The 19135-nt window shown below is 42.0% G+C and overlaps 1 protein-coding gene across 1 annotated transcript; it reads left to right on the top strand.

Annotated features, from left to right (window-relative positions):
- Window positions 1-2436: 2436 nt before the first annotated feature.
- LOC115102622 (large neutral amino acids transporter small subunit 1-like) lies at window positions 2437-18159 on the top strand. Its single transcript, XM_029622755.2, has 12 exons — window positions 2437-2769; window positions 6699-7096; window positions 7230-7401; window positions 7780-7905; window positions 9826-9931; window positions 12420-12464; window positions 12687-12810; window positions 12996-13099; window positions 13256-13352; window positions 13776-13925; window positions 16415-16589; window positions 16980-18159. The coding sequence occupies exons 1-12, from the start codon at window positions 2691-2693 to the stop codon at window positions 17087-17089; spliced, it is 1686 nt and encodes a 561-aa protein (XP_029478615.1). The 5' UTR covers window positions 2437-2690; the 3' UTR covers window positions 17090-18159.
- Window positions 18160-19135: the final 976 nt, after the last annotated feature.

Here is a 19135-nt window from a genome sequence, read left to right on the forward strand (position 1 = left end):
ATCTGCCCAGGACCAGAAGCTTCATCCCTGTGCCATCCTGCTGAGAGGAACTACAATGTGGGCAACCAAGAAATCCTGGCAGTGAAGATGGCATTGGAGGAGTGGAGGCACTGGTTGGAAGGAGCAGAACAGCCATTCCTGGTCTGGACCGACCAAACTTACTTGGAATATCTCTGTTTAGCCAAGCGCCTCAACTCAAGGCAGGCCCGGTGGGCCCTTCTGTTTACCAGATTCAACTTTACCATTTTCTACCGTCCTGGGTCTAAAAATGTGAAGCGTGATGCACTCTCCCGCCTATACAGTTCCTCTGCCACACCCTCGACTTCCGAAACCATTCTCCCTGCCTCATGCCTTGTTTCAACTGTGGATTGGGGTATTGAGAATCTGGTTTGCGAGGCGAAACACTCCCAGCCTGGATCTGAAGGGGGCCTGGCTAACCGGCTGTTTGTCCTTAACCCATTTCGGTCAATAGCCTTCCTTTGACAACATTTATGGTGGCCCACAATGGTCCCTGATGTCTCTGCCTTTGTCACCGCATGCACTATGTGTGCTCAAAACAAGACTCCACAGCAAGCTCCTTCTGGCCTCCTGCAGCCACTACCGGTTCCTCATCGTCCCTGGTCTCATATCTCTGGACTTTGTCACTGGGCTCCCTCCATCTGATGGCAACACTGTCATGCTAACGGTAGTCAACCGATTCTCCAAGACCGCCCATTTCATCCCTCTCCCCAAACTACCTTCTGCCGAGGAGACGGCCCAGCTTATGGTGCAGCATGTCTTCCGGATCCATGGACTCCTGGTAGACATGGTGTCCGATCGTCGTTCTCGTCTCAGTTCTGTAAGGAATTTTGCATCCTTATTGGGTCATCGGCCAGCCTGTCATCTGGATTCCATCCCCAAACTAACGGTCAGTCGGAGCGAGCAAACCAAGAGCTGGAGACCACCCTAAACGGTCTCAACCAACACCACTATCTGGAGCCGTCAACTGGTCTGGGTGGAGAATGCACGGAACACTCTTCCCAGTTCCATGGGACTTTTCCCTTTCGAGCACTCCATGGGGTATCAGCCTCAACTCTTCCCTGAACAAGAGCAGGAGGTCAGCATATCCTCGTCCCAGGTGTTTGTCCGCCGTTGCTGACGTACCTGGAGAAGAGCCAGGGCGGCTATTCTCAAGACCAACTCCAGGTATCGTCGACGAGCGGACCATTGCCGGACCCTTGCTCCCCGCTACCACATTGGGCAGACACAGGCTTAATCCTAGACACATGTAAGATAGGGTGAATACGGAGGGTACGGGGTAACACACGACGGACAGCAGTGGAACTCAGGATTCTGGAGATGGGAAAAGGACCAATGAACCCGGGGAGACTCTACCCAAAATGGCAGATCCCGAGTTGAAAGGCATACGAGGAGAGGTGCTGGGTTCCTGCTAAAGACATCTTGGATCTGGCCCTCATCGCCGATAAGATGTCATGTACAGTAATTTCCTTATTTTCCTTATTTGAGATATATTGGTTTAATAGATTCATCCTTATCACCTTTACCTTTTATGTTATATAACCTGTCCATGCATTACCATCTGTAGATGAGATGTTCCATCATGAATCGGAGCTTGGTGCTCACAGGTCACCGTTGGCGGTGTGATAGGTATGCAAATAAAACTAGCGCATTAAAAGAACATGGCTCATTCTCAGAATGCACTTTTATGAAAATGCACTACTGGTTTAGAAGAACACTTGTGCAGTCAGCTTAGAACAAATGTTCTGTATGTAGCAAACAGGAATGGGCAGCAAGAAATCACAAGCCATAACCACTTTATCTCTCCCATATGCATATGTAAGAGTGCCATCTAGTGGAAATACGTCAGATACATAAGTTGATGACTTAGAATGACAGCCATGCAGGGTTTCAACTTCATATTCAATCACACATATCCAGATATAAGGGCTAAAAAGTTGTAGTTACTTCCATAGAATCGTTATTGGATAGTATGACTTGCAGTCATTAATTAGGCCTAGTGGTGGTCAAAGGGTATCCTCCTGGAAGGATTGTATCCCAAGGGAAATGCGGTACTCTCTGTATATATTTGGAGAGTGACATCCAAGATGGCTTTTTGGGGCTGAGGCTTTTTTAGATCTGATGCATTCTATATGACCCATTCTATTCCCCCAGTCATCTTTCAGCATGGGAGAGAGAACAAAGACAATGGACTTCCCTGTCATGGCCACTAGGTGGAGTGCCGGAGCATTTTGCATTCTTTGTCCGTGTGTCTTCGCTCGCATCAAAGCATACAGCCATACACACATCGTTGCCTCACACACGGCACAAAAAGATTTGTCACGTGGCTGCAGTCCCTCCAAAAGCTGACAATGACCTAGTTCCCCCCTCTCTTGCTGAGCTCTCTATCTCTCCCATCATTCATCAGAAGGGGGGGTAGGCTAGGTGGCAGCATCACCATCACCACATTAGGCACCACACTAGGTCTGCTGCTACCTCTCCTGCACTCACTATCACACTGGAGAGAGGGAGACAAGCGGGACGAGATATAGTGTGAAGGAGAAAAAGAAGGAGGAGGAGAGAAACAGAGGGAGGGTGTGTGTGAGAAAGAGAGGCTGTAGGGAAGCCTAGCTAGGCGGAAGAGAGCAAAAAAGGAAGGGTAAAAGAGATAAGGGGGCCAAACGAACAACAGGATGGCAGAGCCGGAGCTGAAACCATGGAACAGCCAGGAGAGCTTGAAGACGGCAACCGAGGGCCAGGAGAAGATGGAGGGTAGGTACACCGCTCCCGCACAACACACACACGTACACATTCACACGTAAACACACACACACAAGCACACACACACACACACACACACACACACACACACACACACACACACACACACACACACACACACACACACACACACACACACACACACACACACACACACACACACACACACACACACACACACACACACACATACATTAGCCTAGCCTAGATACCACATGGTGCAGAGTTGCATCAGATGCTCAGGCTACTGCATAATCTGGTGCAGCAATGCATGCATTTATACATGGATGTTCATGTACTGTATATGTATTTGGTCATGCACAGCTTTAAGGCATCTTGAGGTGGTATGGGGTTAGCTAGAGTTTTCTAATGATGTGATTTGCTACAGGGCTAGTGAGAGGTTAAGAGTGGGGATATGTTCTGACTGGTGAAATTGATCTGTCTGAAAGGCCTATGACAGCGCTTATACACACACACACACACACACACACACACACACACACACACACACACACACACACACACACACACACACACACACACACACACATATATACAGTGGGGAGAACAAATATTTGATACACTGCCGATTTGGAAGGTTTTCCTACTTACAAAGCATGTAGAGGTCTATAGTTTTTATCATAGGTACACTTCAACTGTGAGAGACGGAATCGAAAACAAAAATCCAGAAAATCACATTGTATGATTTTTAAGTAATTAATTGGCATTTTATTGCACAATATAAGTATTTGATCACCTACCAACCAGTAAGAATTCCGTCTCTCACAGACCTGTTAGTTTTTCTTTAAGAAGCCCTCCTGTTCTCCACTCATTACCTGTATTAACTGCACCTGTTTGAACTCGTTACCTGTATAAAATAAACCTGTCCACACACTCAATCAAACAGACTCCAACCTCTCCACAATGGCCAAGACCAGAGAGCTGTGTAAGGACATCAGGGTTAAATTGTAGACCTGCAGAAGGCTGGGATGGGCTACAGGACAATAGGTATGCAGCTTGGTGAGAAGCCAACAACTGTTGGCGCAATTATTAGAAAATGGAAGAAGTTCAAGATGACGGTGAATCACCCTCGGTCTGGGGCTCCATGCAAGATCTCACCTCGTGGGGCATCAATGATCATGAGGAAGTTGAGGGATCAGCCCAGAACTACACGGCAGGACCTGGTCAATGACCTGAAGAGAGCCGGGACCACAGTCTCAAAGAAAACCATTAGTAACACACTAAACCGTCATGGATTAAAATCCTGCAGCGCACGCAAGGTCCCCCTGCTCAAGCCAGCGCATGTCCAGGCCCATCTGAAGTTTGCCAATGACCATCTGGATGATCCAGAGGAGGAATGGGAGAAGGTCATGTGGTCTGATGAGACAAAAATATCGCTTTTTTTTCTTTGAGGATGCTTTTCTGCAAAGGTGACAGGATGACTGCACCGAATTGAGGGGAGGATGGATGGGGCCATGGGGTGAGATCTTGGCCAACAACCTCCTTCCCTCAGTAAGAGCATTGAAGATGGGTCGTGACTGGGTCTTCCAGCATGACAACGACCCGAAGCACACAGACAGGGCAACTAAGGAGTGGCTCTGTAAGAAGCATCTCAAGATCCTGGAGTGGCCTAGCCAGTCTCCAGACCTGAATCCAATAGAAAATCTTTGGAGGGAGCTGAAAGTCCGTATTGCCCAGCGACAGCCAAAATCCCTGCTGCAGTGTGTGCAAACCTGGTCAAGAACTACAGGAAACGTATGATCTCTGTAACTGCAAACAAAGGTTTCTGTACCAAATATTAAGTTCTGCTTTTCTGACGTATCAAATACTTATGTCATGTAATAAAATGCAAATTAATTACTTAAAAATCATACAATGTGATTCTGGATTTTTGTTTTAGAGTCAGTCTCTCACTGTGGAAGTGTACCTAATGATAAAAATTACAGACCTCTACATGCTTTGTAAGTAGGAAAAACTGCCATATCGCTAGTGTATCAAATACTTGTTCTCCCCACTGTATATATATATAAATATATATATATATATATATATATATATATATATATATATATATATATATACGCACACACACAGACAAACACTCAACATTTCTGCATTAATGCGTTAATGAGGTCTGGTCTGTCTTGGTTTCTTATGGCTGAGATCCCATTACCGGGAGCGATATAACAACAACCAGTGATAGTACAGGGCGCCATATTCAAAACAACAGAAATCTCATCATTAAAATTCCTCAAACATACATTTATCTTATAACGTTTTCAAGGTAGTCTTGTTGTTAATCCCACCACAGTGTCCGATTTCAAATAGGATTTACGGGGAAAGCACCACAAACAATTATGTTGTTGTCACCAACAACTCACTAAAATACACAGCCAATTTTACCAGCCAAAAGAGAGAGAGAGAAAAAGCACATATAGAGATAAAATGAATCCCTAACCTTTGATAATCTTCATCAGATGACACTCATAGGACTTCATGTTACACAATACATGCATGTTTTGTTTGATAAAGTTCATATTTATATCAGAAAATCTGAGTTTACATTGGCGTATTAGATTCACTAGTTCCAAAAACATCCAGTGATTTTGCATAGCCACAACATTCAACAGAAATACTCATCATAAATGTAGATGATAATACAATTTATACACATGGAATTATAGATAAACCTCTCCTTAATGCAACCGCTGTGTCAGATTTTTTAAAAACTTTACGGAAAAAGAAACGCATGCAATAATCTGAGACGGCGCTCAAAAGTAAAAACACCACAGCCGCAAAGATGGCGTCAACATAAACAAGAAATTACATGATAAATATTCCCTTACCTTTGATGATCTACATCAGAAAGCACTACAGGAATCCCAGGTCCGCAATAAATGTTTGTTTTGTTCGAAGATGTCTGTTATTTATGTCCAAATACCTTCTTTTGTTAGCGCGTTTGGTATACATATCCAAACACTAATTCTGGTCAGCGTTATATTGAACAAAAACTTCAAAAAGTGATATTACCGTCTAAGAAACATTTCAAACTAAGTACAGAATCAATCATTAGGATGGTTTTAACATATAGCTTCAATAAAATTCCAACCGGAGTACTCCTTCTTGTCTTCGTGAGCAATGGAATGCAAGTGACTACCACGAGGAATAAACATGATCAGAAAATGGCTGACTGCCAGACACTTGACTGATTCTGCTATCATTTACTCCCACAACATCATAGAAGTCTCATTATAATTTCTATTGATGGTTGACATCTAGTTGAACCCCTAGGCAGTGCAACATCATGCATATCTCAAGGGGATTTCATTGGGGACTCTGGTGAATACATACAAAGCTCAGATTTCTGACTTCCTGTTTTGATTTCAACTCAGGATTTTGCCTGCCAATATGAGTTCTGTTATACTCACAGACATCATTTAAACAGTTTTAGAAACTTTAGAGTGTTTTCTATCCAATACCAATAATAAAATGAATATATTATAAACTGAGACTAAGGAGCAGGCCGTTTACTTTAGGCACCTTATTCATCCAAGCTACTCAATACGGCCCCCCAGCCATAAAAAGTGTATAGGATCGAAGATGCACTGGAGTGGTATTAGTCAACTTGGCATTCATCTGATGTCATCTGTGTTATAACCCACAGATTTTCATAAGCATCCAATATAAGTCATGGTGCTTGCATCATCCTACTTTCTCTTCATGGCATAGCTTATCAATTCATTCCCTGTCTATTCAGTCTATTTACAATACAGGGCCATGTAAAGTCAATGTGCTGCTCAACTCCTGAACTATCATCGAGAGGAGAGTGCCAGCAATCCCTTTTAATGAACTCTACCTTGTCCCCCTCTTTCCCACCCTGTCACCCCCTCCTCCCTCAACCTTTCCCCCTCATCCTGCAGCTGAGGCGGCTCCGGACAACACTGACCAGCCTCCGTCGCTGGACAAGCTTCCATTCAAGCCTGCCTCTCCATCCACCCTTACCCCTACGGCTGCTGATGCCATGGAAGCCACCACCCCTACCGCAGAGGCCTCCTCCCCAGCCAAGGTGGCAGGCGGCAAGATTGAACTGAAGCGCAGCATCACGCTCTTTAACGGTGTGGGCATGATCATTGGCACCATCATCGGCTCGGGCATCTTCATCACACCCACCGGGGTGGTTAAGGAGGCGGGCTCGGCCGGTCTTTCGCTAGTGGTGTGGGCCGTGTGTGGTGTGGTGTCCACCATGGGTGCCCTATGCTATGCCGAGCTGGGTACCACCATTACCAAGTCGGGCGGAGACTACACCTATATCCTGGAGGTGTGTGTGTGGGGGTGGGGTGGTTGTGTTGGGGGTTGTGTTTGTGTGTGTCTGTGTGCTATCTGCGGGGCTTGAAAAACAAGCAGAAGCCAAAACTGTTGTTTGCAGCTGGACAAATGAAGTTGTATTGTAGGTGTACGGTGAGCTGGCCGCCTTCCTCAAGCTGTGGGTGGAGATGCTGATCATCAGGCCGTCCTCCCAGTACGTGGTGTCGTTGGTGTTCGCCACCTACCTGCTCAAACCCCTCTACCCAAACTGCAGTGTGCCCGATAGTGCCGCAAAGCTCATCGCTTGTCTCTGCCTCAGTGAGTATAACCATCACTACCTCCGGAATCGGGGTGCCTGTACATTGCAGAAATAATACTTAAAAAAATATTATTAGTCAACTATACAAATACTGACACATACTGCAACACACATCAACCAAACAGGTGTTTCTTAGCCAGCTGCATGATTTAATATGTGTTTACCGCCACTACTTCTGTATTCACTCAATTACTATTTTGCTGGCCTCCCTTATGTCTTTTATTAAGGGACTGTTTCCCCCCACTGATGTTCTCTCACGTCTGCTGTATATTTATTTTTAAATAACAAAAATACATTAATAAAATAATAAAAACATAAACATATGCAATTTACATTCGAGGGTCAATCATGTTCTACCCTGTGTTTCGCTCGGTCAGCATCGTTGACCTTTGTGAACTGCATCAGCGTGCGGGCTGCCACCAAGGTCCAGGACTTGTTCACTGTGTCCAAGCTCCTGGCCCTGATCATCATCATCATCTTCGGCTTCATTCAGATCGGAACCGGTAAGTTCACACACATGTACCGGTGTCTGTGGGTAAATCGGACACACGTCTGACACATCCTCTCATCCTGTCTATAGGTTCGTGCTAGTTATACATATTTCACCACGGCTTAGCTAGTCATGTGTATTATCCAGTGTTTTTGCAACCATCTCTTTATAAAATACTAAAGTGAAGCTGAAAATTATTTTGAAATTTCATAGCCTACTGTCTGCGATATAGCTAAACCATCTGCACCCTCATGAATTCCTAGCAAAATAGCTTTGTATTTAAAGACAACCCACCCATCCAACATACATTGTGCAGCCACCTTTTCTCCCTACTACATCTGGTCCCGCTGCCACAAGACCACTCAGGCTACCTTGGTGCTGCACATTGGGTTGCCATGGAAACTAAAACAAATCAATCAAATCAAATCTTATTTGTGACATGCTTTGTAAACAGCAGGTGTAGACTAACAGTGAAATGCTGTTACAAAATCCATTCCCAACAATGCAGAGAGAAAAATTAAAAATGATATTTAAAAAAATAACTAGCCAATGAGCTTGTTCCTTGTGCTGTGCTCTTAAGATTCTTACGACTGGAGTGGAGGACGGGGAAAAATGAACGCTCTGCCATCTGAAAAGAAGGGGTGTCTGTTTCAGTTTTCTCTCTCTAGCATCTTCTACCTCTCATGTAGATTCTAGAGTAGGAGAGACAGGACAAGGTAAAGGAAAGACTCATAGCTTTACATTGTACAGATATATTGTGCACACAAGAGAGCAGTGATAGAGAGATCAGCAATCAGCACTGCATATGGATGGGGTCCAGCTCCCCTCTTCACTTCTAATATGTCAATGTGTCATTGTACCCACATTTATCATTTTAGGAGTCAAGGACATGTGGTTTCTGTTACAAAGCAAGTTAGTATATATTACCCTACTTTTCTCCCAATATATGCTTGAAAATAAGCAAAGTAAATATTTGCCAAATATAAATGATCTTACCGCATGGGCGGATAATTTGGCATGCAGATTATCTTGTTGAGTTCAAAATCAACACAACTATTTAAAACAAATCTTGATGAGACTGCCATTTTGCAGTGTTGTAAACCCTATTTTCATTTTATCACCACTGCACCTTTGATGTAGGCCTGGATGACAACAAAGAGCCACAACTCATAGGAGTATCATTGTTTGCCTCTAGAGATTACGTTCATTTATTCCAACATGGTCAAGGCCTAAACTCAGAGGGGCAGAGAGAAAGAGAGAGGTACAGTATACTAAGCAGTGCTTCTATGGCAATCCTAACAATTGAAGCGCTGTCATTTACAACTAAAATGGAAGCGCTGTCATTTACAACTAAAATGAACAGGTAGACAAGACAGTGGATTAGAAAACAAACATTTTCCATTTTCCAATCCTGACCGCATGTTCCCCTTTCTGATGTAGGCCTCTATAGTAGGCTTTTCACTGGCCTGGATATTATGTGAATAATTGAGTTGATAGACATTTGTTATCATCAAAAAGGTCTCCCTCTTCATTTTAAAATGTCAACTCCCAAACATTGTTATATTCTCAGCGCATCAATGGCAGATGGACTAACCCAGGGTTAGGTGTTTGGAGGGTGCAGCCTATGTAAAAAAAAAAGCCATTTTCTCTTTTTCCAAATGTCATCTCTATCAGTCAAATGTAGTCATACATAGCAAGTGTGCAAAGGCAAAACATATTGGGCCAAATTATCACGACAATTGTGATCTTTATATGGCTTCATATCAAAACGCTCACGTGTGCGTGTGTACACGCGTGTGTCTACCATATTCCATGCAGCAAACATCCATGCATTCAATATACTGTTTATATTCTCAGTTCATTGTTCGTTGGAGTCAGTCCCTTTTGCCAAGTAGTGACATCTAATGCTGCTTTCTTGTCTGTGTCTAAACAGGTGATGTGCCATACCTGACACCAGAATTAGCATTTGAAGGCAGCAAATGGGGAGTCGACAACATTGTGTTGGCTCTATACAGTGGACTCTTTGCTTTTGGTGGATGGTAAGGCCTTTGCAACACCACACGGGGCACGTTTACACCTGAGTCGTATTAGGTTCCAACATAACAAAATGTTTCAAAGCCATATGCAATGGAAAGTGTAAACAAGCACTTCTTATTGGACAATTTCAAATAGTTGGCTTCCGTTTGCTTCTATTTTGTGTGCAGTATATGCAACCCTGGTATTATCATATGACATTTGTTAATCAAGATGATCTGATCACAATTGATCCAGGGTTCAATGCGTCTACACATGGTATTAAAAACATGTCTATTACATTGTGACAACAGTGACAGCATGTGCTTTGACTGTCTACCTACACAATCAGAATGTGGACACAAACTGTTCACAGGATGCTTGTTATGTACTATGGATATAATTCCAGTGTGTAGCCTATAGAAGGTTGATGCTATGCAACTAATCTAAACGGATCTAATATTAGATGCTGTAATGTACAGTTGACGTCGGACGTTTACATACACTTAGATTGGAGTCATTAAAACTAGTTTTTCAACCACACACATTTCTTGTTAACAAACTATAGCTTTGGCAAGTTGATTAGGACATCTACTTTGTGCATGACACAAGACATTTTTCCAACAATTGCTTACAGACTGATTATTTCACTTATAATTCACTGTATCACAAGTCAGGTTGGTCAGAAGTTTACATACAATAAGTTGACTGTGCCTTGTAACAGCTTGGAAAATTCCAGAAAATTATGTCATGGCTTTAGAAGCTTCTGATAGGCTTATTGACATAATTTGAGTCAATTGGAGGTGTACCTGTGGATGTATTTCAAAGCTTACCTTCAAACTTGACATCATGGGAAAATCAAAAGAAATCAGCCAAGACCTCAGAAAAACAATTGTAGACTACAAGTCTGTTTCATCCTTGGGAGCAATTTCCAAATGCCTAAAAGTACCATTTTCCTCTGTACAACAATAGTACACAAGTATAAACACCATGGGACCACTCAGCCGTCATACCGCTCAGGAAGGAGATGCATCCTGCCCCATAGAGATGGACGTCCTCTGGTGCGAAAAGTGCAAATCAATCCCAGAACAACAGCAAAGGACGTTGTGAAGATGCTGGGGAAAACAGGTACAAAAGTATCTATATCCACAGTAAAAAAAGACCTATATCAACATAACCTGAAAGTGTCAAGGGTGTGTACGGGAGGCGAAGTCAGGTGCAGGAGAGCAGAGTGTAGTGAACAGGTGCACTTTCATTCCGTTCCACAAAATACAGCACATTAAAACAATAACGTCCCAAAAACACAGAACATGGCAAAAGTAAAGCGCCTGACAATAATCCACATAACAAACAAACAATTACACACAAAGACATGGAGGGGAAACAGATGAATAAATACATGCAGTAATTATGGAATGAAAACCAGGTGTGTAATGGAACAAGACAAAACCAATGGAATATGAGAAATGGAGAGGCGATGGCTAGAAAGCCGGTGACGTCGATCGCCGAACGCCGCCCGAACAAGGAGAGGAGCTGACTTCGGTGGAAGTTGTGACAGAAAGGCCGCTCAGCAAGGAAGAAGCCACTGCTCCAAAACCGCCATAAAATAGCCAGACTACGGTTTGCAACTGTACGTGGACAAAGATAGTACTTTTTGGAGAAATGTCCTCTGATCTGATGAAATAAAAATATAATTGTTTGGCCATAATGACCATCATTATGTTTAGACGAAAAAGGGGGAGGCTTGCAAGCTGAAGAACACCATCCCAACAGTGAAGCATGGGGGTGTCAGCATCATGTTGGGGGGGTGCTTTGCTGCAGGAGGGACTGGTGCACTTCACATAATAGATGGCATCATAAGGTAGGACAATTGTGGATGTATTGAAGCAACATCTCAAGACATCAGTTAGGAAGTTAAAGCTTTTTCGCAAATGGGTCTTCCAAATGGACAATGACCCCAACCATACTTCCAAAGTTGTAGCATAATGGCTTAAGGACAACGAAGTCAAGGTATTGGAGTGGCCATCACAAAGCCCTGACCTCAATCCTATAGAAAATGTGTGGGCAGAACTGAAAAAGTGTGTGCGAGCAAGGAGGCCTACAAACCTGACTCGGTTACACCAGCTCTGTCAGGAGGAATGGGACAAAATTCACTCAACTTATCGTGGGAAGCTTCTGGAAGGCTACACAAAACGTTTGACCCAAGTTAAACAATTTAAAGGCAATGCTACCAAATACTAACTGAGTGTATGTAAGCCTCTGACCCATTGGGAATGTGATGAAAGAAATAAAAGCTGAAATAAATCATTCTTTCTACTATTATTCTGACATTTCATATTCTTAAAATATAGTGGTGATCCTAACTGACTTAAGACAGGACATTTTTATTCTGATTAAATGTCAGGAATTGTGAAAAACTGAGTTTAAATATATTGGCTGAGGTGTATGTAAACTTCCAACTTCAACTGTTTTTGTTGGAATATAATGCATCATGTTCTGTTTCCTCTCCTTTAGGAATTACCTGAATTACGTGACAGAGGAAATGATCAATCCAGAGAGGTGATTTATGTGTGATTAAGGTTTTTTTGAGGATTGTACAGTGTTAATCAAATGTCACACTCATATAATGTAATCACATAGAATACAGTCATACAATTGCATGAATTTAAACACAAATATTAGATCAAATCACACTATTGACTCTGAACCTCAAATGTGATTGGCTGACACATTACGAGTGCCCCCAATGACATGATCTTTAATTGATGACCTTGTTTCCAGAAACCTGCCCCTGTCCATCATTATCTCCATGCCCATTGTGACCGTGGTGTACGTACTGACCAACCTGGCCTATTTCACCACTATCCCCCCGAGTGTGATGGTTGAGTCCGAGGCAGTAGCTGTGGTAAGGGTGGCTTTTTTTTAAAGATCATGTTTTGGAGCAGGATAACAGTGAGCTCATATTACCTAAGTTCCTGCCATTTATTTTGCTAACAAAAAGGTAACAGACAGCATAATAATGGTAAAGATAGTACATTGAGATGTTGAATTGGAATGAGAGTATTCAATGGTAGTGCTTTCCCATTGCAGATCTTTGGGGAATACCATCTTGGTGTGATGTCCTGGCTCATCCCTGTCTTCGTGGGCCTGTCCTGCTTCGGCGCTGTCAACGGAAGCCTGTTCACCTCGGCGCGGTCTGTATCTATATCCACAGATAACTTGACAAAGAGTGTGTGTATCTGTGTGTTTTTAATTCAGTCCTTTGATTACTTAAAGCCTAGAGATTTTATCAAAATGCTGCACAACTGCAGAACACTCAATCATCAGGGTTCGTCTGCCTCTTCTTATAGGCTGTTTTATGCTGGCGCTCGAGAGGGTCAGCTCCCTGCTGCACTGGGATTGGTCCACACTGACCTCTTCACCCCAGTGCCCTCCCTAATTTTCACAGTGAGTACTGCCATTGGTCCCTGAATTGATCTCAAATGTAATGCCATCCTTGGTTATACAGAATTTTACATTTCAGAACCCAGAATTGGGCAAAGTTATAATCATAGTCATCGACTCAAGTCAATCTGGCACAGATTATTATTTGTAGATACAGTACATCTCAACATCGTACATAGTAACTGAATAGTAGTTATTCCCATTACAATAAAACAATTGTATCAATGAAGTGGTACATTTACTGCATTTTAATGGTAACCTTTCGCTGAAAAAAAGTTGGGTGTGGAGTAAACGTGTAAAGTAAATGCAAATGTATAGTCTACGTACTTATGCAGCTGGAGAACGCAATTAGCTATCACAAAATGAAATGAGGAATTAGGGTTAATACGTGAGCCCAATGTCTATATATGATTCCTCTCCCTGCAGTGTTTCCTGTCCATGCTTTACGCCCTGTCCAAGGACATCTTCTCGGTTATCAACCTGTTCAGCTTCTTTACCTGGTTGTGTGTGGGCATGGCGATCGCCGGCTTGCTGTGGCTCCGCTGGACCAAGCCAGAGCTCAGGAGGCCCATCAAGGTACTGTTTCTGAACACAGCTCTATGACCACAAGAAGTTGAAAATACATTGGAAAAACTTAGAAAAACCATAATTCAACCAATTTTGCTCATTGGGAGGCTCGGGTTATGGTTTGAATAATCTTCAAATGCATCCTTCCTTCATCCCTACCTCGAAGTAATCACTGATCTGACATGGCTGGATGGGTGTATACCAGATTTTATATATTTCTTTCACCAATTATGTCATGTCAGATAAGTGCATTTCAAAAGTATTGAACAGGGCATAGGTCTTATGGCCCTACTCACAGCCGGTCCCGTCATTAGGCAGGATTAGGCGGATCAACAGCTAAACTGAAGAAGACGCACCTCCAACAACAACACATAAAACCTCACATAATTCTGCCCAAAAACAATGACAATTTCTCTCAACCAGTGGCATATGGGCTTTTTGGGTAAACAGTGATTTTATTTATTTTATTTTATTTCACCTTTATTTAACCAGGTAGGCTAGTTGAGAACAAGTTCTCATTTACAACTGCGACCTGGCCAAGATAAAGCATAGCAGTGTGAACAGACAACAACACAGAGTTACACATGGAGTAAACAATAAACAAGTCAATAACACAGTAGGAAAAAAAGAGTCTATATACATTGTGTGCAAAAGGCATGAGGAGGTAGGCGAATAATTACAATTTAGCAGATTAACACTGGAGTGATAAATGATCAGATGTTCATGTGCAGGTAGAGATACTGGTGTGCAAAAGAGCAGAAAAGTAAATAAATAAAAACAGTATGGGGATGAGGTAGGTAAATTGGGTGGGCTATTTACCGATGGACTATGTACAGCTGCAGCGATCGGTTAGCTGCTCAGATAGCAGATGTTTAAAGTTGGTGAGGGAGATAAAAGTCTCCAACTTCAGCGATGCCACCTTTTGATAAGCAGTACCCACTTTGTCAAAGGAAGGAGCACAATATATTTTGCTTGTCCATTCCCAGCGTGCCTCTCCAGCGTGCGGTTGGAGAGACACATCTCTGCAGCGCTCCACCAACGTTCCATCAAAAAAAATGATCTAACATAAATCATGTAGCAGATATAGGATATGGTACAAAGAGGATGTGGCCTTTTCTGCACGCTGGAGATAAAATGTATGACAATGTAATGGAGATGGACACTTTTTACATCGTGGAGGTTTCTCCCATCAAATAGCCTAACCTAAATTGCTCTCAATCAAATAAAAAATGTGCTGTCATGTTATCAAACAAAATATCATAAAAACAGGATAGGTCAAAGAGAAATGGACAATATATAATGGACAATCACAGCTGTTGTCCAGGAGTTTCAACCCAATGTCAGTGGGTTCAAGTTTGAATCTGTCCATTTTTGACAAGCTGATCATAGTGAAAAAGAAAATACTTCTGCATTTCACGCCGTGTAACCACATTGCAAATAGGCTCGCGATACCTCCTGATAAAGTTGGGTAGGTGATATTTAGAGCTTAAATAGCCAAATTGATTAGTCACAGGCATCAGGAATGCCAATACCTTTTGGACTTCTTTTTTTGTGCAGTTCTGGACTGGCCTTGATTTCCACATCCACGGACATTGGTTTTTGGTCTGGTCCGGACCAAGTCTGAACCAATCATAAACGTCTTGATGTGGCCCAAACATAGACGTCTACAAATTCATGATTTTCAACTTTCATTCAGAACTGAAAATGAACCTAATTTCAACATCCGGAAAATACATGTTTTTTTACGTCCAGAAAATATATATTTTATTGCAGCGCTAGCTGTGCCACCAGAGACTCTGGGTTCGCGCCCAGGCTCTGTCGCAGCCGGCCGCAACTGGGAGGTCCGTGGGGCGGTGCATAATTAGCCTAGCGTCGTCCGGGTTAGGGAGGGTTTGGCCGGTAGGGATATCCTTGTCTCATCGCGCACCAGCGACTCCTGTGGCAGGCCGGGCGCAGGGCACGCTAACCAAGGTTGCCAGGTTAACGGTGTTTCCTCTGACACATTGGTGCGGCTGGCTTCCGGGTTGGATGCGGGCTGTGTTAAGAAGCAGTGCAGCTTGGTTGGGTTGTGTATCGGAGGACGCATGACTTTCGACCTTCGTCTCTCCCGAGCCCGTACGGGAGTTGTAGCAATGAGACAAGATAGTAACTACTAATAATTGGATACTATGAAATTGGGGAGAAAAAAACCTAAATTGAACGTCTGGACAATACGTCTTATACATGTATTTTCAACTTAATTTTGCTTACTGGGACTATTCTAGTTGTGTGGGGGGTGGCATTTTTTGGGCTCACCTATAGAGGCAGAATGGCAAGGACCGGCCCTGGCCCTACTCAATTAAAATATGATGTTCCTGCAGGAAGTTGAAAATATATTTTTCCATCCACAGCGCGATAGAATGTTTGAAGTTGAGCCCATGTGAAGCTGAGCCCATTTTTGTTTCATCCAGGAACCATTGGGTTTCTGTACATTAATCTTATCTTATTTTCCCTGGCAGATTTGGTTGGTGGTCCCTGTGGTGTTTGTGCTGGGCTGTGTCTTCATGATCGTGGTGTCCTTCTGGGCAGCTCCCTTCGAGTGCCTGATAGGCAGTGGGATCATCCTCACTGGTATCCCCGCCTATCTTCTGGGGTACAAGTGGAAGAAGCCCCACATTGTAAAGAAGATCTTAGGTGAGCTGGATATACATTTAACTCTTACATTCTGTCTGTATGTACAGTACTGCAAAATCAAGGCCAATGATTTTGTTCCTGTTTTTTTTTTTTTTTTTTTTGAAAATGCCATTTTTGTTTTTGCACGTATAGTAACAAGCTGTTTTGTGTCATTTTGTATGAAGTTTTTACTCAAACGCAAAGTTTCCATGTTTATTCCCAAATTAAATTGAACATACAAAGTAAATAAGGGTTTGAAAGAAAAACAATCATACAGGTTAAGGTCATTTAAAATAGTCACATTTACACGTTTCTACATGCAATCTTTCCATTCCTGCAAATTAAATGTGGCCTTCAGTTTTAGACTACCAGAAAAGAACTCATGTGAAATGTGTGTTTTTCTATTTTCAGAGATCTTTACTCTGTTCTGCCAGAAGATTTTTATGTCCGTTCCAGAAGAACGTGAAGAGAAGGAGTCAGCTGAAGTAGCTGAAGAAGTCGAAACAACAAAGGATGACTGAGTCAATGTTTTAGTTGGAACATTACATGTTTACACTCATTGTTGCTTTTGTTACAGAGTTCCATGTAAAGTAGGGGTTTATGCGAATTGCTTCAGTGTACATATTTTTTGTATTTTACATGCAGTTTCTTACTGTATTGTCTCTTTGAATTCTCTCCAGCAATTCAATTCCACTTTTCAGTGATATAGTTTACTTTCAAACTTTGTCACATTTTTCCTAAACTAACCTTTTTTACATTTCATATGTTGTAACCTATTTTGCACAGTATTCAATAGGCCTGAATTAAGCTAAAAAGGAAAATCTATTTCTATTAACAAAAGTCATATATGTGTTGGTATGTTCTCTAGACAATCATCCAATCATCTTTGATAATGTGTACAATACCCTGCTTTGTCTTAAAACGGTCTTCATCGAACTAAAGATCATTTCATATTTGACTTATGAATCATATAACTATTAACCCCCCCCCCCTTTAACTGAAGGTATGTCTTTAACTCAGTGTAGTTGAAGGAACTAGCTACTGGTTACCTAAATTGATTGAACAATGGCCATCAATCTGTGATAAACCCATTATTTTATTCAGGTAACTCATACCACACATTCTGTAAACTACCTTAATTTCCCTTTGACATGATTGCACTCATGATAACAATTAGGATTTTAACATCTAGTTGTGCACTGTATTGCTACAATCAATTTTAAATCCATTGTTTGGAACACAGTTATATCCCATTCTCAAATTCACTTTGAAACATTTTCAAATAATTCACTTATTTATTCGACAGATTACTATTTGAAGCACATTTGTGCAAAGTGGATTTCTGATATGACATCTGATGTGTTGCCTTAAGATTGATGTCACACAAGTCAGTTGCTTGTATTGATACCCCATGCCCTGTATACATAAAGGCATGTCAAACCATGCCTTTATGAAATCTACCGGTTTCCATACATTTAAAACCATTATATTCGGAGATTACATTTGATGTTTTTTTATTTATTGTTTGTACAGATACCATGCCAGAAATGTGATTATCAACATTCAGTCAACATTACAATTTTGCTACTGATGTATACTTTTGTCATGTTGTGAGTATCATAAGTGGATATTGACGGGTCTTTTCTCTTTCGAATGAGCGATTACTGCAAGTACAGATCTAAGCTTTCCCTACCCCAGTCCAAACCTTTTCTGACCCCAAGCCAGACCAGTTCAAGCCAAAAAACAAACAAAAACAAAACACCTAATGGCACTATTACAATCCGTATCGCTGAAGCATTACAGATTTAGCATTAGAAATGTGAAGGTCATTTCTGATTGAGCCGACATATCCAGAGTTTACCATGAATGCCATCTCTGCCAACACGGGAACATTGCATTTACATTTTTGTTGGGCTTTTAGCACTACATTTACGCGATATGGGTGGAATAGAGCCTTAATGAAATTCTGGAGGCACAAACATGTACATGTTACTGAATTAGGGACACAATGCAGTATAGAATGTTATTAACTGCTCCTATTATTCTTATTTTTTTAAAAATCCTCATTGAATTCTTGAATCGCTGGGAAAGTAGGGACAATAGCACAATAGGTCACTGCACTTACAGAAAGCACAAACTGTGAAGTAACTTGACAGGCACAGAGTTTACAGATAGAGTAAACACGGAAGTTTAGGGAATAGGGACGTTTAAATGGATTACTGATCGCTTTGTCTTGTAAGAGTATATTCATGACTGCCAGCATGAAGGAGAAACTGTCGGGGTACCTTCATATTTTTTGTGGCCCAAAATGCACCGCACAACATAGTTCAGGTGTGTACAAAGTCTTGCGTATTATGTACGACAAAGCCTTTGAATGTATTGAATGTTATGGTATAATACTTTTTATTATTTGAATCGGAAGAAACAATTGTACCTCTGTCAGTTATTGGGACTTAAATGTCAGTGACCATGGCGGGTATGTACAATAACCATGAAACTATTTTTGTTCAAAAGGTCTGGGTCTTTGTTTTGCGAAATGAATGAACTCATTTTTCTTTCACATATTT

The sequence above is a fragment of the Oncorhynchus nerka genome, linkage group LG20 (assembly GCF_034236695.1).
Source record: "Oncorhynchus nerka isolate Pitt River linkage group LG20, Oner_Uvic_2.0, whole genome shotgun sequence".
NCBI classification, from domain to species: Eukaryota; Metazoa; Chordata; class Actinopteri; order Salmoniformes; family Salmonidae; genus Oncorhynchus; species Oncorhynchus nerka.

What these genes read in the sequence shown, in the direction of transcription:
- LOC115102622 (XM_029622755.2), top strand. Translation starts at nt 2,691, where the DNA reads ATGGCAGAGCCGGAGCTGAAACCATGGAACAGCCAGGAGAGCTTGAAG. An exon ending in GGGCCAGGAGAAGATGGAGG is followed by an intron (nt 2,770 to 6,698) that starts GTAGGTACACCG and finishes CTCATCCTGCAG; the next exon opens with CTGAGGCGGCTCCGGACAAC. An exon ending in CATCGCTTGTCTCTGCCTCA is followed by an intron (nt 7,402 to 7,779) that starts GTGAGTATAACC and finishes TCGCTCGGTCAG; the next exon opens with CATCGTTGACCTTTGTGAAC.